General features: G+C 53.0%; 1 protein-coding gene across 6 annotated transcripts in view; it reads left to right on the top strand.

Annotated features, from left to right (window-relative positions):
* The window catches only part of Clip2 (CAP-Gly domain containing linker protein 2), a 64,411-nt gene extending 48,363 nt beyond the window's left edge, over positions 1-16,048 (top strand). The window contains exons 9-17 of one of the 6 annotated variants that reach the window (XM_028870108.2): positions 1,024-1,128; positions 2,424-3,359; positions 5,926-5,983; positions 7,535-7,618; positions 9,205-9,361; positions 11,561-11,720; positions 12,912-13,097; positions 13,370-13,432; positions 14,755-16,048. In XM_028870108.2, the coding sequence (XP_028725941.1) occupies positions 1,024-1,128; positions 2,424-3,359; positions 5,926-5,983; positions 7,535-7,618; positions 9,205-9,361; positions 11,561-11,720; positions 12,912-13,097; positions 13,370-13,432; positions 14,755-14,775 (1,770 nt within the window). In that variant the 3' untranslated portion in view covers positions 14,776-16,048. Of the gene's footprint in view, positions 1-1,023; positions 1,129-2,423; positions 3,360-5,925; positions 5,984-7,534; positions 7,619-9,204; positions 9,362-10,606; positions 10,848-11,560; positions 11,721-12,911; positions 13,098-13,369; positions 13,433-14,613 lie in introns of those variants that run through there. The other 5 variants (XM_028870109.2, XM_028870111.2, XM_028870112.2 and 2 more) reach the window with 5 other exon arrangements.
* Positions 16,049-25,147: the final 9,099 nt, after the last annotated feature.

Genomic DNA, 25,147 nt, shown 5'->3' with positions numbered 1-25,147 from the left:
CATGAAGTTGTACATGCAGATAAAACGCTCATTCTTAAATAAGTTAAAAAGAGAGAGAGAGAGAGAGAGAAGGAGAGAGTGAAAAACTGGGCATGGTGGCATACTCCTTTGATCTCAGCACTCAGGAGGCAGAGGCAGACGGAGCTCTGTGAGTTTGAGGCCAGCCTGGTCTACAAAGCAAGTTCCTACAAAAACTGTCAGGACTGTTACACAGAGAAACTATCTCTCTCTCTCTTTTTTAAATGTATTTAAATATGCACTGGTGTTGTGCCATGGTTTGTCGCATCCCCTGAATCTGGCATTACAAACAGTTGTGAGCTGCCATGTGGGAGCTGGGAACTGAACCCAGGTCCTCTGGAAAAGTAGTTGGTGCTCTTACTGCTGGACCATCTCTCCAGCCTGAGAAAGCCTGTCTTAAAAAACAAACAAAAAGACCCTTAAAGAAGCCACAGGCTCCCAGAGCAGCAGCAGAAAAAGGCTGGACCTAAAAGTAATTGGAAGAGCGGGGCCGTGGTGGGGCACGCCTTTAATCCCAGCACTCGGGAGGCAGAGGCAGGTGGATCTCTGTGAGTTCGAGGCCAGCCTGGTCTACAGAGTGAGTTCTAGGACAGGCTCCAAAGCCCTGTCTCAAAAAAATTAAAAAAAAAAAAAAACAGTTTGGGAAGAAACTGGGGTAGCCATGGCCACCACATTACCAGAAGCCGGCAAGGGCTGGTTCCCACAGCCTCCTCTGCCTTGAATATACTCACAGCTAGGTCACAATGAGGGGAGGGCACCCAGCCCCCCACGTACCCCACTTCTGAGACCCTCTCTCTCTTCCCCCAAGCCGATTCCGGCTCATTGATCTGTTTTCACGGTCTTGTTCGCTGAAGATGACGCCTCCTCTCTCTCTCTCTTTCTTTCTCTGTTTCTCTCTCGCTCCCTTTCTCTCTTTCTCCGGCTTCCTGTTCCCCGTGCCCTCTCCCCCACACCCCTGCCTTCCTTGTCCGCCCCGCCATCCCCTCTCCCCCCTGGGTGGAGCAGACCCAGACCCAGCTGGAGCACGCACGCATTGGGGAGTTGGAGCAGAGTCTGCTTTTGGAGAAGGCGCAGGCCGAGCGGCTGCTCAGAGAATTAGCGGATAACAGGGTAAACCCGCGCCACCCACCTGGCCGGCCCCTCGGCCGCTCGATACCCCACCCTTTGCTTTTTATCATTTCCTCAGCCATCCCGATGGCTGCTCTCACTTTCTAGAATTTCCTCCCCTGCTCCCCTCCGGGAGGGAAGTGGAGATTTCCGGTCAGGCTCACTGTGGGCCAAATGGTGGACGGGGGTGATGGTCCTCTGGGTTGCTGCCGAGTTCACGGCTCCTGGAGCTGAGGCGTCTCTTTGAGACCTTCCCCTGGGCCCCTTCCTGTGCATGGCCACAGAGAAGCCTCCTGGGAGTGGTGTTGGTGGTCTCGGGTGGACACCGGCTTCCTTTGTCCGTGCTGCTGAGGTCGGAGAACAGGAATGCAGAGCCAGGGGGCTCTAGCCTAGAGAGTCTTAGGGTGGCCAGTAGAGGGCCAGCCTGGAGGACCTGGGGCTCGGGAAGGGGGCCTTTTCACACGCTGGGGTATCCCCAAAGGCGAGACTATGTCCGTCTCCGAGTCTGAACATAGCCATATATGTGTGTCAGGGAGGCCCCGAGAGGCTGCATTTGGGAGAATGGTCGGGTCAATCCGAGGGTGCGGTTCTGTGTTCCGCACTCCAGGCCCAGCCGGCCCCTCCACACCTGTTGTACATGTCCCGTCCGTATGTCCAGATAGCTGGCCGGTCCAGCTGTGGTTCTGCTGGGCGGAGTTGGACCAAGCAGCAAGCATTGATCAGGAGAACCACCTGCAGACAGACGGAGGCTTGAGGCAAGGGTGCAGTTTCTGCACAGTTGGCCACAGCACCGCAGGGCGCATGGGTGTCTGGAGACACAGGGGTTCATGTGCACACCGGCCATTGCCTGGTGATCATCGTATTGCACTGTGTGTGCCGGAATGGATGTGCAGGAACCTCGCTAGCTGGGTTAGCGCCCTCTAGACGGGCTCAGCCAGACTGCAGGTCAGAACAAGTTTATCCAGCTGGGCATGGTGGCGCGTGCCCGAACCCCAGCACTTGGGAAGCTGAGGCAGGAGGATTGCCGAGATAGGCATACACAGAGAGCGTTAGCGTCTAGAAAGTCCTGAACTCAAACTTCTCTCATGCACCAATGGGTTCTACGTCCACCTGAGCAACAAGGACATGTGGTTTAACCCCATCATTTGGGGGTACACTCGGGTCCCCGAGAAAAGCCGAGTCCCTAGCTATAGAGATAAGCACCTTCCCATCATCTGACTGCCCCCACCATCGGGTGTGTCCCCCTGCCTTCAGCCTTGACCACTGACCTGCCTCCCTCTCCCTCTCTCTCACGCTAGCTAACTACGGTGGCCGAGAAGTCTCGGGTGCTGCAGCTGGAAGAGGAGCTGAGCCTGCGGCGCGGCGAGATCGAAGAGCTGCAGCACTGTCTCCTCCAGTCGGGCCCGCCACCCCAGGACCACCCGGAGGCCGCAGAGACCCTGCGGCTGCGTGAGCGGCTGCTGTCGGCCAGCAAGGAGCACCAGCGGGACAGCACCCTGCTGCAGGACAAGTATGAGAAGATGCTCAAGACCTACCAGGCCGAGGTGGACAAGCTCCGGGCGGCCAACGAGAAGTACGCGCAGGAGGTGGCGGACCTCAAGGCCAAGGTCCAGCAGGCCACCAGCGAGAACATGGGACTCATGGACAACTGGAAATCCAAGCTGGACTCGCTGGCCTCCGATCACCAGAAGTCCCTGGAGGACCTGAAAGCCACGCTCAACTCCGGCCCGGGCGCCCAGCAGAAGGAGATCGGAGAGCTCAAGGCCCTGGTGGAGGGCATCAAGATGGAGCACCAGCTGGAGTTGGGCAACCTGCAGGCCAAGCACGACTTGGAGACAGCCATGCACGGGAAGGAGAAGGAGGGCCTGCGGCAGAAGCTGCAGGAGGCCCAGGAGGAGCTGGCGGGCCTGCAGCAACACTGGAGGGCGCAGCTGGAGGAGCAGGCCAGCCAGCACCGCCTGGAGCTCCAGGAAGCACAGGACCAGTGTCGCGACGCCCAGCTGCGCGTGCAGGAGCTGGAGGGACTGGATGTCGAGTACCGAGGCCAGGCGCAGGCCATAGAGTTCCTCAAAGAGCAGATCTCCCTGGCCGAGAAGAAGATGTTGGATTATGAGGTGCTGCAGAGGGCGGAAGCCCAGAGCAGGCAGGAGGCAGAGCGGCTGCGGGAAAAGCTTCTGGTTGCTGAGAATAGACTCCAGGCCGCCGAGTCCCTGTGCTCAGCCCAGCACAGCCATGTAGGCGGCTCCTGTGGGGCCCGGCTGGGGGTGGGGGTAGGAGGGGGTGACCTCTGTGTGCCAGGCGGGGGAACGTTTTCCTACAAGTTGCCTGGAGCTAGCCAAAGGGGGCTCCGAGGAGGCGCTTCCATCTCCCTCAGAGTCATGGTGATCATTGGGACCAGCGCGGTCTGAGCTGACCCTGCCTGGTCCTTCATAGACGGGCTCTGAGAGCCAGCCGGCGAAGCACCATTTTGCCAGCCCCTGAACCCTGATTGGTTTAGACTGGAGGGCTGAGAATTGGAGGATTGCAAGTTCAAGGCCAGGCTCAGCAACTTAGATTCTGTTTGAAAGTTAATTTAAAAAAAAAAAAATGGGCCAAGGATGTGGCTCAGTGGCCGAGTACTTGCGTGGCTCGGTGATAGAACACTAGCCTAGCATAAGTGCTCACTTATGTCCTGGGTCCCATCGCCAGCATGACAGAGCAAACATGCATGGTCTATTGAACGGGCTGCCCAGTGTCTCCTGTTGCTCTTCTGGTACCCAGTACTCAGGTGTCACCCCCAAAGTGGGCACACATGCAGAAGGAAGCTCTGCCCCTCCCAGGTCCTTGTCTCATCAGACACCTACCCAGGGACTCAAAGATGTCTTCCGGAGAGGCTGCAGCCACCGTGACCTAGTTGGTTCTAAATCCAGATGCCCAGCTATCGTATCCTTGCTCCAACTGAGCATGCCCTGTTTGTCCTTGGGGGAGGTCAAGGCGTATGGAGGACCATGTCCACTCCAGCGGGCCCAGGAAGGATGCTTTAACTGGCTCTGAGCCTCACATCAGCTGAGCCCTGCCTTGGTCCATTGCAGGATTTATTGTGTTTAATTCTGTGTGGGTATGCACATGTTGAGTACCAATGCCCATGGAGGCCAGAGGCTTCAGATCCCCTGGAGCTGGAGTTCAGGTAGCCGTGGGCCCCCTAACTCAGGTGCTGAGAACTGCACTCAAGTCCTCTGCAAGGGCTGTATACACTCTTAACTTCTGAACCATGTCTCCAGCCTCTACTATCTCACTTAAAATTTATGAGGGACCAGCTAAGGGCCCAACTGTTTAATCCATGCACACAGTCTCTCTCTGCAGCACACTGTTTAGGGAATCAGTTGTCTGTAGCCTTTCTCCCAGGAAGAGACATTTCTTATTTGTTTATCTAAGATAGGGTCTCAGGCTAGCCTCCAACTCACTCTGTAGCTGAGGATAGCCCTACATTTCTGACCCTCTTGCCTTTACCTCTCAAGTGCTAAGATTCCAGATTCGAGCCACCATATTCCACCTTGCTGATAGGTGTGCATGGGATGCCTATGTGTGGTGGCTAGGGGTCAGCCTCGGGTACCATCTACTTTGTTTTTTGACACGTTTAACTGGCTTGGAGCACCTGAGGTAGGCTAGGCTGGCTGGCTGGCCACCCAGCACCATCTGGTCTCTACTTCCCAGGGATAGGATTAAAAGTGTATGTATGCCACCACACCTGGCTGTGCCCAGCCTTTTGGGTTTTGTTTGTTTGTTTGGGTTTTTTGTTTGTTTGTTTGTCTTTTGAGACAGGGTTTCTCTGTGTAGTTTTGGTGCCTGTCCTGGATCTTACTCTGTAGACCAGGCTGGCCTCGAACTCACGGAAATCCACCTGGCTCTGCCTCCCAAGTGCTAGGATAAAAGGCGTGCGCCACCACTGCCCAGCCCAGCTTTTTTTTATGTGGGTTCTGGGGCCCAAACTCGAGCCCTACTGAATTCAAGGCAAGTACTTTACCAACTGAGTCGTCTACCCAGATCCTCAATTTGTCTTTTTCAGTCAGCTGTTTCTTCCTTGGCTTCTGAGTTTACTATTAAATAAGTATTGGAAGAAAGCAGGTTAAGGAAGTCCGTAGAGGAGCTGGCCCTGGGCTCTGCTGTATACATTCAGTGCTTGTTTTATGATTAGAGCATCAAGACCAGTTTCCTGGAAACGACTGGAAGATTCCCAAGGCAGCTTTTGAGAAAAGAGACACCGACTTAAAGTAATAGACATTTTTAGTCAAGGAGATATTCAAACCAGACCTGGTGATACAGTACCATAATTCTAGCCACTGAGGAGGCTGAGGTCGGAGGATCACAAGCTTGAGGGTGCAGAGTGAGTTGAAAGCTGGTTTATATGACCTAATGAGTCAGCGGTGAAAATGAAATATTAAAAAGGGCTGGGGTGTGTCTCAGTGGTAGAGCACCTGCCTAGAATCCCCCAGTGAGGGGCTGGGGTGTGGCTCAGTGGTAGAGCACCTGCCTAGAATCCCCCAGTGAGGGGCTAAGAGCATGGCCTAGAGCATCTGCTTAATATGGAGAAGCCCTAAGGTCCATCCTTTGTTCCTTACTCCCCAAAATAGTGTTTCAGGGGCTGCAGAGGAATCCTTTGAGGGAGCTTCTGGAAGCCAACCTGGGCTTCTCTTTAATCAGAAGAGTCCAGCTGTGTCTGCGCCCCCTGCTGGCATATTGGGTCCCTGCATCCCCAGGTTGAGGTATAAGTTGGCCTGGGTAGGGTGGCAGGTGTGTCCTCTTACAGGACTGTCCTTTCAGGTGATCGAGCCCAATGACCTTTCTGAGGAGAAGATTCGGATGAAGGAGACTGTGGAGGGTGAGTAGCCTCGGGTAGGAGCCCGGGCTTTGTGGAAAGATAGCTGGGGGTGGCCTTGGAGCTGAGTCACGAGGTCTGTCACCAGCTCCTCATTGAGGCACGTGATGTGTGAAGCCACCCCTCGGGGGAGGATGTCACAGAATCAGGGAAGGAGCAGGCATCTCAGAGTCTCACAAACCACCTTCCCGTGGGCCCGTGAGGCGGCCCTGCAGGTAAAGACACTTGCGGCCAAGCCTGAGGGGTTAAGTTCCATACCCTGGCTGGCACATGGTTGGGGAGAGACTCGATTTCTGCAGGTTGCCCTCTGACCCACAGGCTGCCCCACCCACAAGCTGTGGCACATCCCCGCACACATCTGCACAACCATAAATAAGTGGAATTTGTAAACAATTAAAAACCGAAGGACCGCCGGGCGGTGGTGGCGCACGCCTTTAATCCCAGCCCTCAGGAGGCAGAGGCAGGCGGATCTCTGTGAGTTCGAGGCCAGCCTGGGCTACAGAGTGAGATCCAGGACAGGCACCAAAACTACACAGAGAAACCCCGTCTCAAAAAAAACAAACAAACAAAAAACTGAAGGACCACCTTTCCTGCCTGGGATATTTATAGACATGGGGAACTAGAGGATGTGTGTTAAAATGGCAAATTGCAGGAGCCTTGGTCTCCAAGTGGTGAACAGCTCTTACCTTGGTAATGGTTCGCTCTAGAAAATGGAGTGTGGAATAAGATGGAATTACAGAAGCCTCTCTACCTACTGCTGGCTCTTGTAACTTGTTTGGTTTTTTACCTTATTTTTAAAAAGTAGACATAAGCCAGCGAGGCATGGTGGCATGCATTTATAATCCCAGCACTAGGGAGGCTGAGACAAAATTACCATGAGTTCAAGGCTATCCAGGGCTACATATGGAGACCCTGTCTCAAAAAAATAATTATGTGAGATAGGCTTCCCATGAGATCAAGTCTAGCCTGGGCTACATATCAAGATGGTATTTCAAGAAAAGTAGGTATATGTTGGGGCTGAGGATGTGGCTTAGTGGGGTGCTTGCCTGGCCTGGGAGAAGCCCTGGTTCCGCCCCCACCAACCACATAAACCTGGGCATGGTGATGCATGTCTGATCCTATAGACGTGGAAGCAGGAGGGTCAGAAGTTCAAGGTTATCCTCGGCTGTGTGATACATTTGTGGCCAGCCTGGGCTATGTGCAAGAGACAGGTGATAAGCTAACTTGAGAACATCCACAGGCTTCGAAGCATCTTCCTGGTGGGTTTGGGAAGCAATCCAAAGCAGGAGCGCCTTGATGGTTCTGAGGCCGCCATCTTTATTTCATTGTTTCGACTTCTTTTGCTTGGGGAAACCAAGGAGATAGAGACTCGTGTTTTCTAAACCACACACTATGGGGCCATCTTCCTCTGTGTGGGGCGACTCAGACGGTGAGAAAAGATCTTTGACAGAGAGGCTGAGTGTGACCCCTTTTAGGATGCCCCCAGGAGGGTCACCCCTTACATTACTGGGCCTGGGGTGCTCATGGGTCCCCTGTCTTCTCTTCCTCTCCTAGGCCTGCAGGACAAACTGAACAAGAGGGACAAAGAGGTGACAGCCTTGACATCCCAGATGGACATGCTCAGGGCCCAAGTAAGTGGTAAGTCTCCCTCCCTAGGGCCAGAGGTTGGGGGTTGGTGGAGGCTGGCTCTGCAGGTCCAGCTGGGCTGGTCTACCTGCTTGAGAGCTATCCTGGGCTCTGCCGAGTGATCAGATGATGCGGAGGCGCTGCCTTCTCCCCAGAGCCAACTGAGTCCATGCCCCTCGATCCCACCAAGTTCTCTGCGTGGCCTTCTTGAAGACTTGAGTTTCTCACGGGCCTCTTCCATGCAGCCCCTGGTCCCCGGGAGAGATGGGCTGACCTGCAGGGATCCCTGCGTGGTACTGCACACCAGTAATCCCAGCATTCAGGAGGCAGAGACAGGACGATCAGGAAGTTCAAGGCGGCGTTGAAATGTTGGGGCCAGCCTGGGCTACATAAGACATTTACAGTCTTGTAAAAGAAATAGAATATAGAATCTGGACCACCTCGGAAAGCAGAGTACGCAAAGAGGGCCTGGGAGAGGCTGGAAGGCTGGAATTGGTGACTGTGGGACTCACTGGTTCAAAGTGCCTTTGGCATTGCCCTAGGAACACCCCTCCCACCCCTGAGGGAGGGATCACCCCCATCCTCCTTTTCTTCCAGTCCTGGTTACATTTACCTGGCCTCAGGGGTCATGAGAAAGGTCAGTGAGCTGCTTGACTCTCCCAAGGCCAAAAGTGAAGACTTAGCTTCAGTTTTTTTCCTTGTCTGGATAAAAAAAAAACAGCCACGGTGACCTGTCATGCATCCTCATCCCAGAGAGCCAGGGTTGCCGGCTTGGTAGAGCTGGGCTTGTACTTCCGGGTCACAGCCCATCACTGAAGGAAGTCAGGGCAGAAACTCAAGCGGGAGCTTGAGGCAGAAACCACAGGGAAAGTTGCCTGCTGGCGTGGTAGACACCTTGTGTGTTGTGAGCTTTGTGGTACAGCCCAGGACCACCTGTCTAGGGAATGGTGCCGCCCACAGTGGGCTGGGTCCGCAGACCCACAGAGCAGCCTGATAAAGTCAGTTCCTCAGTTACAGTTCTCTTCAGTCCACGCTAGGCTGTGTCCAGTTGACAGTACTAACTCGGACACGACCTTTTCCTTCTTCCCTTTTGAGGCATGTTTTGAGCTCTGTTGAATTCCCAACATAGCTGAGGATGGCCTTGAACTTCTAACCCTCCTTCTGCCTCCCAGGTGCTGGGAGGACGGGTGTGCACTTCCATGCCTGGTTTAAGTGATGTTGGGGATGGAGCCCAGGGCGAAATGCATGCTAGGCCTTGACTCTTTGTTGTTGTTGTTGTTGTCGGGGACAGGGTCTCTGTCCTGAAACTCACTGTATCACCACTGTGACTTCAAGTTCATAGTGATCCTCCTGCCTCAGTCTCCCTGGTGTTGGAGTTACAGACCTTTGCACAATGCTTATCGCACCGCCTGCCTCTTAGGGTAACAATCATCCTGACTAGACGAGCCTCTCATTGGTGTTTGAGATGGGGGTCTCCCGAAACCCAGGGTGCTGAGAATCGAACCCAGGGCCTCTGATTTGCTGGGCCAGCACTCTACCCACTGAGCCACACCCCCAGTTCCCGTTTGTGTTTGAACTCTCCTTGTGGCTTCCCCCAGCCCTGGAGAACAAGTGCAAATCAGGAGAGAAGAAGATGGATTCAGTCCTGAAGGAAAAGAGGCGTCTGGAGGCGGAGCTGGAGGCCGTGTCTCGGAAGACCCATGATGCCTCGGGCCAGCTGGTCCACATTAGCCAGGAGTTGCTACGGAAGGAGCGGTGAGTGATTCAGGGCTCAGCTCCGGTGAGGCTGCCGCGTCCTTTTTTTCCTTCCTTCTTCTTAATCATTTGTTTTGTTTTGTTTTTATTTTTTGAGACAGAGTTTCTCTGTGCAGCCCTGGCTGTCCTGGAACTCACTCTGTAGACCAGGCTGGCCTCGAACTCACAGAGATCCGCCTGCCTCTGCCTCCCTAGTGCTGGGATCAAAGGCGTGCGCCACCACCGCCGGCTTCTTTTGAATCTTCTTAGATGTGTTTATTTTAGGTATATGAGTGTTTTGCTTGCATGTAAATCTGGGTACCTCGTGTGTGCCCGGTGCTCACGGAGGTCAGAAGAGGATATCAGATCCCTGGGAAATTGAGATACAGATGGTTGTGAGCTGCCACGTGGGTGCTGGGAACGCAGCTCGGCTCTTCTGAAAGAGCAGTAAGTGCTCTTGACCCCTGAACCATCTCTCCAGCCCCTCAGAGTCCCTCACAGCTCTCCAAGCAGCGCATTTGAGAAAGATGAGTGCTGCCCTCACATTGTGGTCTTAGGGATATCTTGCCACTTGTAAAAATAATTAAGTTTACTCAGAACTTTTGTGGGGCTTTTTTTTTTCCTTTTTTTTTTTTTTTTCCCCCGGAGCTAAGGACCGAACCCAGGGCCTTGTGCTTGCTAGGCAAGCGCTCTACCACTGAGCTAAATCCCCAACCCCTTTTTTTTCTTTTTAAGGATTTGCTTATTTATAATTTCAGGTGTGTGTGCCTGAAGGTGCACCATGTGTATACAGGTGCCTGTGGAAACTGGAAGGGGGGCATGAGACCCCCTGGATCTGGGGTTACAGATGGAACTGAGACTCGAACTCAGGACCTCTGAAAGAGGTCCAGTGTTCCTAACCACTGAGCCATTTCTCCAGCCCCAGCTTTTTTCTTCAGATCAGGCCTCTCTGCATACCCTAGGCTTGCCTTGAACCCCCTAGTCCTCCGGCCTCAGCTTCCCCGTGTTAGGTTTATGGGGTGAGCCATGCCCAGCTCATCTAACGTGAGCAGCAGCAAAATGGTTTTCAATGAGAGGTTGTGTGAGACACAGAATGTGTGAAGTCCAGAGGACAGCTTGCAGGACTCAGTTCTCTCTTTCACCGTAAGGGCCACAGGGGTTGAACTCATGTCCTCAAACTTAGCGGCAAGTGCCTTTACCCCTGAGCCAGCCCCCCAGCCCCCCTCTGACTTTGAAATACTTCTCTCATTTTATTTCTAAACCCAGACGGATAGCCCAGCCCAGCGGTGCGCGCCTGTGATCCCAGTATTCGAGAGATTACCGTGGGGCTGAGGGATGTGGCTCCGTGGGTAGAGAGCCTGACTGGCGTCCACGACACCCAGGATTCCACATCCCGCACCACGTACACCAGACATAATGCCTGTGACTGTAATCATCAGACTTGGGAGGGGGAGGCAGGAGGGTCAGGAATTCAAGGTGCTACATAGAGTTGGAGGCCAGTCCATGCTCCATGAAACCCTGTCTCAAAACAAAATGGAAAAAAATTACCAGGCGGTGGTGGCACACCCTTTAGTCCCAGCACTCGGGAGGCAGAGCCAGGCAGATCTCTGTGAGTTCGAGGCCAGCCTGGTCTCCAAAGCGAGTTCCAGGAACGGCGCAAAACCGCACAGAGAAACCCTGTCTCGAAAAACAAAAACAAAAACAAAAAAAAAAAAACAACCACCAAAATGGAAAAAAATAAAATAAAATCTGAGACCAGGGAGGTGGCTGCTCTTCCAGATGATACCAGTTTGATTCCCAGCGCCTACATGGTGGCTCACAAACATCTATCCCTCCAGTTCCAGGGGATCCAACATCATCTTCTGGCCCCGGGGAACACCAAGTGTTCCACATGGTCCACAGACACGCACGAAGACCAAACACCCTTTCGCATAAAACGCAAATAAGTAAATCTTTAAAAAAACAAACAAACAAAAACGAAACTCTTAAGTACAGCCAAGTCCTCCTGATCATCCTACACCCAAATGCTGTTCCTCTTGGGTGTGGCCGGCTCACCCCTCTTCTTTACAGCGGGTCTCTGGTGCTCCATTGCCTTGTGGCTGGCGCCCCCTGGTGGTCATGGGTGGCCACGGGCCTCCAGGCACCTGGCTCCTACTGCATGGTGGGAATGAGGTGCAGGGCTGATGCCCCCGGTTCTCTTGACTGTCCGCCCCACCCCAGGAGTCTGAATGAGCTGAGGGTGTTGCTGCTGGAAGCCAACCGCCACTCCCCAGGGCCCGAGAGAGACCTGAGCCGTGAGGTGCACAAGGCCGAATGGCGGATAAAGGAGCAGAAATTGAAGGACGACATCCGGGGCCTGCGTGAAAAGCTGACGGGGCTGGTACGTGGAGGCCAGGGGTGGGGCTCAGGGTAAGGGGTTCCGTGGCTAGCCTGCTGCCAGGCCCAGGAGATCACAGAGGGGGCTGAAAATCCAGGAACTCCAGGATCTCAAGCACGGAGCCGTTGGAGGGGCCCCAGGACTCCCTTTTTAGGCCAGAGATGCCCCTACACCGACACACACAGCCTGGTCTGACCAGAGCCGAAAGCGCACAAATCAGTCATGTGTGGAGGGTAAAAAAAAAAATCCATGCAGGGAGGTAACCACCCAGAAGCGGGAGCTGGGCTCCTTGTTCAGCGGTGAGTGGGGCCAGCCTGGACTACATGAGACTCTGTAATAAAGATCTCTTTAGGCATATGGACTCCATCTAGTTTCATACCTGGCCCTAGGTATGGTGGTTATTGGGTCCAGCTGCCCTGTTAGCATTCTGGTCCTATGTCTGGCCTGGCCAGGTGCCGGTACACACACACACACACACACACACACACACACACACACACACACGTCCACATTTGGCCTGTGCAGCTCTGTGCCACAGGAGGAAACAAGGTCCTGTGCTGCTGGGTGTTCCAGAGCCATGTGGGGTACATACAGGTAGGGGGGAGTTTGTATTTGTACCCTGGGGCTCCAGGCTGATGGACCAGCCCTGTGCTGGGAAGAACGTAGTGAAAAGCTGGAAGCCATATGAAGAGCATGGGTCCTGGAGCTTGGCCCGGAGTGAGGTTTGCCTGGAGCTTGGCCCGGAGTGAGATTTGCCTGGAGCTTGGCCCGGAGTCCCAGGGTGGAGCGGGAGAAGTGAGCAGGCTAGCCCGGCCGGGTGCATCTTGGGATGCTTCGGTGAGAGGGCTTCGTGGAGTGTGTGGACACTGACCATCATATGTCGTGGTGGGGAGAGAGGAGACACTTATAAGGGGCCCGGGGACAGATAGGAGGAATGTGACATGGACTTGGGAGTGAGAGAGGAATCCTGGGCGTCACTGTATTGTCGCTGTTGACTCTGTGGCTTAGTGGGATGAGAAGGACTCGGGTGAGACTGGGGAGGGAGGTCTTAAATTCTGGGGCTCGGAGAAGTGGTAACGGGAAGTCTGGGGGGGGCGGGGTCCTTGTAAAGTCCAGAAGGGAGGTGGGGCCTGAGGAGTTTCCGGTTAGCAGCCACACCGGCAGGTCAACACGCCCACGCCTCCACCCGTCCAGGACAAGGAGAAGTCCCTGTCGGAGCAGAGGCGGTACTCCCTCATTGACCCGGCCTCGGCGCCGGAGCTGCTGCGGTTGCAGCACCAGCTGGTGAGCACGGAGGATGCCCTGCGGGACGCGCTGGACCAGGCCCAGCAGGTGGAGAGGCTGGTGGAGGCGCTCCGAGGCTGCTCAGACAGGACTCCGGTGAGCAGGCGGGGCTGCAGCCTCGGGAACCCCCATCGAGAGGAGGGTGGCGGAGTCCGGGAACCCCGTGCCCCAAACGGGAGGCAGCTCCATCCTGGGCACCCCAGTCTGAAAAGGAAGCAAGCAGTGTCGTCCTGGGAAACCCCATCTAAAAGGCTTTGGTTCTGAGCCTGGCCGGTCCCCTTGGGAACACCGCTCCCCCCTTGTGGTTACCTGTGGAACTGCATCCTGGCCGCCTGCTCAGCGCCTCCTCCCCTCCCCATCCCTCACAGACCATGGGCAATTCCAGTTCTGCCAACGGCATCCACCAGCCAGACAAGGCCCACAAACAGGAGGTAAGCGCGCCAGCAGGCCTCCCAGAAAAGCCTCCGAAGTCACTAAGTATACAAAGGGACGTGAATGCTTTGTGTGTGGTTTTGTGTTCTGTAACAGCGGGGGTTGGGTTGCTTGCTTAGGAAGATTCTAGTACTAGTCTATCCCATCCAGGCATGGGCCTGCTTTTCTTTTTTGGGTTTTTGTTTTTCCTGTGGTTCTGGGAATGGAACCCAGGGCCTTAGCATTGACCACGACCCCAGCCCCTCACTGGGGGATTCTAGGCAGGTGCTCTACCACTGAGCCACACCCCCAGCCCTCACTGGGGGATCCTAGGCAGGGGCTCTACCACTGAGCCACACCCCAGCCCCTCACTGGGGGATTCTAGGCAGGGGCTCTACCACTGAGCCACACCCCAGCCCCTCACTGGGGGATTCTAGGCAGGTGCTCTACCACTGAGCCATACCCCAGCCCTTGGTTTTGGGAGACAGAGTGCCCCCCCAGGTTCCCACCTTTCCCCCAGCATCCACCCAGATCATTGCAAACACCCATGAGGGACTTAGCACATGGTCTAGGAGCATCCGTGTCCCCAGCTAGCTGTGTGACCCAGGCAGGTGAAGCTGGAGTGAAGACAAGCTCAGCGTGCTCCTTGACCTTCCAGCTGTTCCGCGTGGCTTTGAACAAGGATCTTGAAGGCTGTCCCTAGCCAAGTAGCTGTGGGCAGGGTTGGGTTGGCAGAGTAGCTGCCACCCTGGGAACTGTTATCTAGACCATGTGGCGGTTTGTTTTTCCTGCAACCTTGTAACCATAGTCATCATAGCTTCCAGATGTGGAGACTGAGGTTTGGAGTCTGTTTTTTTGTTTTGTTTTCGAGACAGGGTTTCTCTGTGTAGCTTTGCACCTTTCCTGGAACTCACTCTGGTAGTCCAGGCTGGCCTCGAACTCACAGAGATCCTCCTGCCTCTGCCTCCCAAGTGCTGGGATTAAAGGTGTGCACCACCACCACCTGGCTTGCTTCTTATTTCCTCAGATCCATCGTCCACAGAGATTCTTGGATCTCCTTATAGAATCCAGGCTTTTCCTGCCACAGGGCCTTGACACATGCTGTTCCCTCTACCCAGCATGCTCTCTTCCCCTTTGTCCCTCCCTCATTTGCCCATTTGTCCTTCAAGACTCTTGATGATCAAACCCTTGTTCTCTCTAGGACAAACATTGACCCCAAGGAACACCACGGACCGGCCCCATTCACACCAGAGCCCTGCCAGGCTTCCCAGCAGCTCCACCTCCAGGCAGGAGCCAGAACTGTCTCCTTGGAGATAAGACTGTGTTTGTATTGTCCTCACAGCTGTGGACAATTCCCATCTGAACCCCCTGCCGGACCAGGAGGCTCCCACAGACACGGCCTTCCACAGAGTGCGGTACAGCTCGGCCTGGCCCCGGAGAACCTCTCTTGTCCCACGGCGCTTCTGGAATTTGCAGGGCCGAAGCGATCCAGTCGGGCCTCTCTTGGCTATCGCAGGCCGCTCTGAGGCTTGTCTGGGGCACCCGGGTACTTGCCTGCCCCCTTTCCTTTGGTGTCCCCAGGTCCCCTGCAGGCCTCTGAAGGGCGGGGCAGGGCCCCTGCTTGGATGCATTCGCACTGAGAAGGGCTTCAGTCTTCAGACACTAGGGAGGGCATTCTTGACTCCACGTGCGAGCCTCTTGTACACATTGGTACAAGGTCCCGTGGGCCTCTTTAGCCAGGGAAGGTTTGGGGGTGACAGGCTCCTTCTTGCTCGGCACCAAGCTAGTATGCATACTCACCTCCCACCTGCTGCCCGGAAACCATCGAGCAGACGGCTACAGTATTAGGTGAGCACACAGACCCATCCTCCTTCCCCCACCTTTGACCTCGAGCCAGGCTGGTTGGGGCTTGGAGCCAACCAAGCAAGAACAGGTACAGAACTCTTTAAACCAAGCATCCAAGATGGTGTTTTGCTGGGGGTGGCTGGGGAGCGAGAGAGAAGTCGAACTGGTTCCCCTTTGTTTCTGGGAGTCCCTGCCATGTTACTCCAGAGACCCCAGCAACCCACGGAGGGCCCGCCCCTAATCTTCCCAGTGGGTGATGGCTGTGGTAAGTCATACGGATGGCCCAGGTGGCCTCCGTGAGCACCACCCCGGCACCAGCAGGTGCCGCTCACGCTCTTGCCCGTTGAGGGGGCAGGTGAATTAGCCCCTCCACCGTCCTTTCTGCTTCCTGTTGGCTTTTGGGGTAGCACTCGCCTTTTAACCAAACAGCAGCCTAGAGCCCAGAATTGCTGCTTTAGTGGTCTAACTACAGGGCCAGATACTGCTTTTTCCAGCACAATGGAGCCGCTCACGGATTAGGGACTAACGGCCAAAGGCTCCCACAGTAGGGACCGGCAGGGGCTGAGCCCCACCCTGGAGTGGGCTTGCGCCGGGTAGGTGTGCGAGAAGCCATTTCCCCACAAGCACTGGCCTTTGAAGGCCCCCTCAGCCTACCTGGTGTGGCCACCCAGCTGTGGCTCAGCCATCCCCTCCCATAACCCGCCCCCCACCCCCCACCCCGCCCCCAGTGGAATTGTGGAAGTGTGGCGAGTCCATGTTCGGACAATAAAGCTTGTGACTGAGGTACAGGACTCCTGCTGTGGCCCGCGTCTGTCTTGGACACCCTGGGGATGGGACCGGGTCCTAGCTTTGCTAGCTAGTTTCTACTCAGATGTGAAGGGTCAATGGAGGTGGTGGGGGTGCTTTAGAGGGGCTGGATTTGAAGCAGGTGGACCATGTCCCCAAGGAATAACACCCGAGTTTGTCCTCTGGCATCCACATGTCCATATGTATACCTGAGTGTGCTTGCATGCTCATGCACACACTCATACGCACAGGCACACATGCACACGCTCATGCACATACACACAAAAGCTTTTTTGTTGTTGTTGTGGTTGTTTCTCTGTAATAGCTCTAGCTGTCCTGGATCTCGCTCTGTAGATCAGGCTGGCCTCGAACTCACAGAGATCTGCCTGGCTCTGCCTCCGAGTGGTGGGACTAAAGGTGAGTACCACCACTCCCTAGGAAGCATATTTTTTTAAAGTCTGTGGGTGTTATAGGTTTCTATTGCTGTAATAAAACACTATGAGCAACTTGGGGAGGAAAGGGCTGATTTCAGCTTACAGTTCCACATCACAGTCTGTCACTGAGAGGTCAGGGCAGGAACTCAAACAGGGCAGGAACCTGGAGACAGGAATTGGAGCAGAAGCCATAGAGGGCTGCTGCTTATGGGCTTGCTCCCCATGGTTTGCTCAGCCTTCCTTTCTTTCTTTCTTTCTTCCTTCCTTCCTTCCTTCCTTTCTTTGTTATTGTTTCTTGAGACAGGGTTTATCTGTGTAGTTTTGGTTCCTATCCTGGATCTAGCTCTGTAGACCAGGCTGGCCTTGAACTCACAGAGATCCGCCTGCCTCTGCCTCCCAAGTGCTGGGATTAAAGGCGTGTGCCACCACTGCCCGACTCAGCCTGCTTTCTTATGCACACCAGGATTACCTGCCCAGGACTGGCACTGTCCCCAGTAAACTAGGTCCTCCTGTATCATTCATCAAGAAAATGCCCCACAGACTTACCTACAGGCCAATCTGCTGGGGGCATTTTCTCAGCTGAGGCCCTGTCCTAGTCATTTTTCTACTGCTGTGACAATGCACTATGACCAAGGCAACCTATCGAATAAAGCATTTAATGAGGCTTACAGTTTCAGAGTGTGCATCTATGACCATCGTGGTGAGGAGCATGGTGGCAGGCAGGCAGGCATGGTGCTGGTGCAGTTACTGAGAGCTCACGTCTGAACCCACAAGCATGGGCAAGAGAGCAGGAGACCTAACTGAGAATAGCATGAGCTTTTGAAACCTCAAAGCCCACCCTCAGTGACATCTCCTCCAACAAGGCCACACCTCCTAATCCTTCCCAAACAGTTCCACCAACTAGGGATGAAATATTCAAACATGAGCCTATGGGGGCCGTTTACATTCAAACCACCACATTCCACTCCCTGGACCCCATAGGCTTGTAGCCATTTTATACCACAAACCACGTTAGTCCAACTTCAAAAGTTCCCCATAGTTCTTCAGTCTCAACATAGTTCCGAAGGCTCTTCTGAGACTTCAGGGCAGCCTCTTAATTGTAACCCCCTGTAAAACCAAATTACATACTTCCCATGAGTGATGGCGCGGAGAAACCGCCAAACTCCGTGTGTGGAAAGAAAGATTTATTGGGGATCAAATTGACAAGGCTATCACTTGTGGGGGGGCAGAGAGAAGAGCAAAATGATGGCAAAGCAGGCAGAACTTATATTACAGTCAGTGGGTGGGGATCTGAGCTGATCCAGGCTGTGGGGTTGATCAGGAACTAGGTGCCCTTCCCGAGGTAATTGGCCTTTGGCGGGAGGTTATGGGAGGTTTCTGGAGGATTAGGGTAGCTCCCGGTAAACAGAAACCCTCCTCTAAGTTTGTTTTTCCAGATAACAATCCCGATGCCTTAGAGTGATCACTAATAACCACGGGACAGAGTCACTATTAGGCCGTCTTGAAACCTCTGACAACAAATTGAATCCAAAACTCTTCAGTTTCGGCTCAGGCAGGGTCTTAGGGCAAGGGCAGAAAGCAGTCACATTCTTTGCCGAACTATCACAAGAATGGTTCTCTAGCCGGGCGGTGGTGGCGCACACCTTTAATGCTAGCACTTGGGAGGCAGAGCCAGGCAGATCTTTGTGTGAGTTTCGAGGCCAGCCTGGTCTACAGAGCGAGATCCAGGACAGGCACCAAAACTACACAGAGAAACCCTGTCTCGAAAAACCAAAATAAAAATAATAAATAAATAGCCGGGCGGTGGTGGCGCACGCCTTTAATCCCAGCACTCGGGAGGCAGAGCCAGGCAGATCTCTGTGAGTTTGAGGCTAGCCTGGGCTACCAAGTGAGTTCCAGGAAAGGCACAAAGCTACACAGAGAAACCCTGTCTCGAAAAACCAAATAATAATAATAATAATAATAATAATAATAATAATAAATAAAAAGAATGGTTCTCTAACGCAGTGGTGATATTGTTCCCCTCTGAAACCCCTTAAGCTGGACCTCCAGCTCACAGCAGGAATATTTTCAGGCTCTTCCTAGGTGGCTCACAACATTCAACACTTTCCTAGTCCACAGTGGTGGAGACGGGGTGGGAGGGTGGGGGCTGGGCTGAGGCCCCAGGGCCAGTCAGGAGAGCTGCACATTGGTCCTTCACAGGCCCGCTGGGTGTCAGGTGACAAGAAGGGGTGGGGCCACTGCCATTATAGTGCTCGGTGTCCATCACTTTATGGGCTCCAGGTGAGGGGGTTACACCCTTTCCTTCGTGTGCCTGAGCCTGGTGAGTTCTTGGGCCTTATTTTTCTGATAGTTTTTTTGTTGTTTCTTTTCAAAACAGGGTTTCTCTGTGTAGCCCTGGCTCTCCTGGAACTCACTCTGTAGACCAGGCTGGCCTTGAACTCAAGTAGATCTGCCTGCCACTTCCTCTCAAGTGCTGGGACTAAAGGTGTGCGCCACCACATCCAGCTCCTATAATAAGATTTTTAAGCACCCATGTACCCCTACATCCTGAAGGGTGGCATCCTTATTAAATTTTTTTTAAAATATGTTTTTTGAGCCAAGTGGTTGGGACGTACATCTTTAATCCCAGCACTCAGGAGGCGGAGGCAGGTGGATCTCGGTGAGCTCGAGGCCAGCCTGGGCTACAGAGTGAGATCCAGGACAGCCGGGACTGTTACACAGAGAAACCCTGTCTCAAAACAAACAAACAAATATTCTTTTGCTTTTGAAGCCTGGTCTCTCTACATAGCCCTGGCTGTCCTGGAACTCACTCCGTAGACCAGGCTGGCCTCGAACTCACAGAGAGATCTACCTGCCCGCCTTCTCAGTGTTGGGATTAAAGGCATGTGCCACCACACCCGGCTTTCTGCTCCCAGGAATAAGTCCCATGCAAGTCTGTGCTGCCAGGGTGGTGCTGGATGGAGGATGGTGTCTGCAGATCCATTCAGGAGCCATCATCATCCGCCCCAAAATGGATTCAAATGGTGGTAAAATGGAGCCTCTTGGGGGTTAAAGCACAGCCGGAAAGAGCAGTTTTACCCAAGATTGAGTAACTCACAGCAGGGCGCAGCCTGTTGTCGGCACTAGCTTGCACAGAAAATTTATGGTCAGCCTGGGTCGCATGAAGGAGGGAGAGGAAGAGGAGATGGGGAAGAGGATGGGGAGGATGAGGAGAAAGAAGGGAGGCGGAGGAGGTTGGGGAGGGAGGGGAAATGAGGAGAGAGAAGATGGGAAGGAGGGAGGGGCAGAGGAGGAAGAGAAAAATGAGAAAGGAGGTGAGTGTAGAGGAGGAGAAGGAAACGTACGAAGTATGCATAATACATCTACAAGACTTAGATAGTCTTGCCTGTAGTGCACAGAACTCACCACAAGGTGTCGCCCTCGGCTCTTGCACCTTCTGGTCCAGCCCCTTCTCTGTGGCGCACAGAAGACTTAGTATTGGCAAACCAGCACGGGAAAGGGAGGGCATAGGTGTCTCCCTCCTGGCCCTAGAGTCCCCTGGTGTCTCCCTCCTGACCCTAGAGTTCCCTGGTGTCTCCCTCCTGACCCTAGAGTTCCCTGTCCCCAGGAGCCACCAGGCTTGGTTCAGACCTCTGTGGGTATCCATCTGTCCACCCATCAAAGCCAGCTAGAGAGGGGACATGCGTTCCATATCCGGGACCCCTTCAGGTAGGACTTGATGCTCCAGGGCTGACAACCTCCCACCCTCCCGCACCCCAGTTCCTTGTCTAGCAAATCTCCCTGAGGGTGACTCAAAGTGTCTTCATTAAGGTCCTTGCTGAATCAAGGCAGCAGACTTCTAGACTTTTCTCTGTGACCCTGAGCAAGGCGTCCCATCCTTTCACGTAACAGCGGAAGGACTTGCTGTCCCCACGCTGTCCTCAGAGTCACCCTCAGAGCCCCTTCCCTGGCTCAGTGGCTGCCCTTCCCTCTGCCTGGCTGGAACCACTCTGCCCTGGAATTCCCATGCTGCTCAGGAACTAGGGACATTTTCCTCGTTCCTCACTCAGTCCACGCGCGCGCGCCTGCCCCACCGTGAACCCCCTGTTTTCTGCTCTTTCCCTGGTCAAAGCTCCAGTTGTCAACTGGTCACACCTAGAAAGAGGGAGCCTCAGCTGAGGAGCCGCCTCTACCAGACGGTCCCGTGATCGCGTCTGCCGGGCCGTCGGCTTGGCTGCTGGTTGGTGTCCCAGGGCTCAGCCCACCGTGAGTGGTACCATTCCTAGGCAGGTGGGTCTGGCTAGAGAAGAAAGGTAGCTGAGCAAGCCAGTGGGCAGCACTCCTGCGTGCCCTCTGCTTCAATTCCTGCCTTCAGCTCCTGCCTCAGGTTCCCCCGACGACGACGACAACGACGATGAACTGTAACCTGTAAGCCAGATAAGCTCCCTGCCCCCAATTTTATTTTAGTCAGTGTTTCATTACAGTAACAGAAAGCAAATTAGGTCACCCCTCCACCCCGTCCTAACCTCTTTACATACCCGCTCCGGCCTGGGCCTCAGTTTCTAGCTCAAGCCTTACAGAGAAACCTTTCCACGTAAGCACAAGCCTCACACACTCACATGGACACACACACCTACATACACGGACATCCACCGACACAGTATATGTGAACACGTATGTTCGTAATTAACCACACACCAAATACTCATACACGTGTGTACATATTGACACCTACACATACAGACATGCACGCAATACCACACACACATAAAATCCATATATGCACACATGTATCTACACATATACATATATGTTATATATTACATATGCTTGCATTGTGGTGGCTGTTTTTGGTTATCAACTTGACTGCATCTGGAATCAACTAAAACCCAAACATGTAGGGCACACCTGTAAAGGATTTTTGCTTAATTTGAAGTAGGAAAAGGCATACCGTTAATCTGGACTTTTGTTTGTTTGTTTGTTTGTTTTCAGACAAGGTTTCTCTGTGTACCTTTGGCTGCCCTAGAACTCACTCTGTAGACCAGGCTGGCCTCGAACTCCCAGAGGTCCACCTGCCTCTGCCTCCTGGGTGCTGGGATTAAAGGCCTGAGCCACCACCTGGATCTTGAAGAAGGAAGACGTACCTTTAATCCAGATCCTTTGAGCTGAGAAAAGGCACACTTTTCATCTGAGTGCACTTTTAGCTGGAGGCCTATCTAAGAACACAGGAGGAAGCTTTTGCTCTCTGCCTGCTTTCTCTCGCTTTGCTGGCAAGTCTGTTCCTCACTGACATTAGATTCCAGAATCTCCTGATGACCAGCTGAGACATCCAGCCTTGTGGACTAAGCAACTACTGGATTCTTGGATTTTTTGTTCATACCCAGCCATTGTTCAATTAACTGTACTGCAGCTCATAATTTTCTCTCTCTCTCCCCTCTCCCTCTGTTTCTCTCTTTCTTAATTTGTTTGTTTTTCAAGACAAGGTTTCTCTGTGTAGCCCTGGTTGTCCTGGAACTCATTCTGTAGACCAGTCTAGCCTTGAACTCACAGAGATCTGCTTGCCTCTGCCTCCTGAGTGCTGGGATTAGAGGTGTCCACCACCTTGTCCTAACCTTTCTAATACCCATTCTTTATTGTTCTAAAATTTCTTTCTTAGCCGGGCAGTGGTGGTGCTCACCTTTAATCCCAACACTCAGGAGGCAGAACCAAGCGGATCTCTGTGAGTTCAAGGCCAGCCTGGTCTACAGAGTGAGTTCCAGGAAAAGTGCCAAAACTACATAGAGAGACTCTGTCTTGAAAAAAAGAAAAAAAAAAGGAAAAACCAAAAACAAACACTTTATTTTTTATGTGTTAAGTATTTTGTCTGCATGTCTACATGTATGTGCATGTACTGCATATATTCCTGGTATCCACAGAGGCAAAAAGGAGCCAGATCCCTAGAACTGAAGTTACAGACAGCTTTAAGCCACGGAGCCCTTTTCCTCTGCAAGAGCAGTAAGTGCTCTTAACCCCTAGCCACCTCTCCAGCGGCAGAGTTTATTTGTATGCCACATGCATGTGGTTGCCTACAGAGGCCAGAAGAGGGCGCCAGATCCCGCAGAGCTGGAGTTACAGGTGCTTTGTGAGCCAAGAGAGCAGCAAGCATCTCTCCAGAGCTGTTTTGTTTTTCAATTAAAAAACAAAAGTTTTAGCCAGGCGGCGATGGTGCACACCTTTAATCCTAGGACTCGGGAGGCAGAGGCAGGTGGATCTCTGAGTTGGAGGCCAGCCTGGTCTACAGAGTGAGTTCCAGGACAGCCAGGGCTACACAGAGAAACCCTGTCTTGAAAAACAAAACAACAACAAAAAAAAGTGAAACAAACGTCACACGGATTTCTTGTGTACAACAGGACAGCTGGGCACAGGTCTGCCTTGCAGAGCGGCTGTATGGAGCCAGTTAGCGTATGTGTGGTTGCACATGTCAATCACTTTTGGGTGGTGCAAACACGAACACTTGGAATCATCTGCCTCGGTCGTCGTCTGCTGCACAGCGTTGAGTACTGCGTGTGTCACAGACTTCTTCCTAACCCCAAGTTCATGTCCACAGGCTGTGCCGCTGACCACCGCCTGAGGGCCCGGCTCCTCTCAGTATTTGTGTGCTAAAGAGGTATCAGATCTCTCTGTTTCTGTGTGTGTGTGTGTGTGTGTGTGTGTGTCTGTCTGTCTGTCTGTCTGTCTCTCTGTGTGTATGTATGTGTGTGTGTGTGTCTGTCTCTCTCTCTCTCTCTCTCTCTGTGTGTGTGTGTGTGTGTGTCTGTCTGTCTGTCTGTCTCTCTCTCTGTGTGTGTGTGTGTGTGTGTGTGTGTGTCTGTCTGTCTGTCTGTCTGTCTCTCTTGCTGTTTCATTGTTTTTGGTTTTGATTTTGAGACAGAATCTCACTCATCCCAGGCTGGTCTCAGCTCCCAGAGTAACCTGAAATCCTTGATCCTCCTGCCTCCACATCCCAAGTGCTGAGATAGCAGGTGTGTGCCATCCCACCTGGCTTCTCTGTCCTTTCTTTTCTAGAATCTTCCAGCTCTGGGCTGGAAGCTTTCATCCTTTGAGGCAGGTTTTTTTTTTTTTTTTTCAGACCTTTTACCTTTCAAGCTTCTATCATGTTTAGAAAACAAACATGCAACCCCCACCCCCACCCCACCCTCCACCCTCGGGCTGACTCCCCCCAAGACTTCACCTCCTGGGTGGCCTCCTGCATCCAATTAGACCTCGCCTGAATCTTTAACGTTGATGGTTTAAAAAGAAAAAAAAAAAATCTTTTAATCCAAGCTCCGGGCTTTGATCTCCTATCTTCTGGAATCATTTTCATCTGTCACTTAATTTTATCGTTATTTTAAATCTCTCCACTTTTATCTGGCAAGAGGAACTTTCAAGTCCCTTCTTCCTGGCTTCTAATTTTACCTCTGTGTGTGTTGATCGGGACTCAGACTTCAGCCCTTTGCGGTTCTCACTTTCCCTCTTGCTGGCACGGCTCTTCTTTCTTTCATCTGAACTACTTTTCACTATGGAAAGAAAATTCCTGGGGCCGCAGCTGTAGCTCGGTTGGAAGAGCGTTTGCCCGGTGTGCACAAAGCCCCGGGTTCCATCTGCCGCAGACACCGGGATGGTGGTATACGCCTGGAATCTGTTGAGGCGGGGATCAGAAATTCAAGGTCATCTTCAGCTACCTATCGAGAGTTGGAGGTTAGTCTGGGTTACCCCAGCTTCCTGCCTAAAACAACAAATCAGAACAAAGGCACCTACGTTTTGTTTGAGATAATTCACACACCTCACACATTCACCCATCGGAAGTATACGATTCAAAGGGTTTTGTTGCAAATCACAAGTTGTACACTTATCACCATGATTCTAGAGCGTTCTTGGCACTCCCCAGAGGAACTCCACATCCTTTAGCCATCACCCAGCAGCACCCCATCTATTCCTGGGGTGGTGTGTTCCTGGGAATAAGATCTGCTGATGTTCCCACTGCCAATCAGTTCTGGAAGAGTTCAGAGACCCAGCACCCAGCAGGGTAAAGCAGGACAATCATGAGTTTGAGACCAGCCAGGGATGGCAAGACCCTGTCTCAAAATTAAACAAAAGTGGAGGCTGGGGAGTTGCTTTAGTCAGCAGGCTGCTTTGTCTGCATGCATAGGGACCTGAGGCCAGTCTCCAGGACCCACATGAAAAAATTCAGGGGGCTGGAGAGATGGCTCAGAGGTTAAGAGCACTTATCCGCTGCTCTTCCAGAGGTCCTGAGTTCAATTCCCAGCAGCCACAGAGTGGCTCACAGCCATCTGTAATGAGATCTGGTGCCCTCTTCTGACATGCAGGCCTACATGCAGGGAGGCCACTGTATACATAATAAATAAATTTTTAAAAAATCAGACATGATGGCATGCACTTGTAATCCCATTTCTGCGGAGGTGGAGACGGGAGGATTTGGGGTGATCGAGGGTCAGCCAGCCTATTCAATCAACGAGCTCCTGTCTCTAGAAATAAGGTGGAGAGCAATCAAGAAAGATTCCTGAGGACAAACCTCTGGCCTCTGTGTGCATGTACACACACGTACAATTACATGTACAGTGCACACTCACATGAGTACATACACTAAATAACAAATAAAACAAGCAAAACCTTCATGCAAATTTGTAGCCTTAGTATGATGCAGCAGGG

This window comes from Peromyscus leucopus, chromosome 23, assembly GCF_004664715.2.
Source record: "Peromyscus leucopus breed LL Stock chromosome 23, UCI_PerLeu_2.1, whole genome shotgun sequence".
NCBI classification, from domain to species: domain Eukaryota; kingdom Metazoa; phylum Chordata; class Mammalia; order Rodentia; family Cricetidae; genus Peromyscus; species Peromyscus leucopus.
This window is presented reverse-complemented; position numbering and strand designations above follow the sequence as displayed.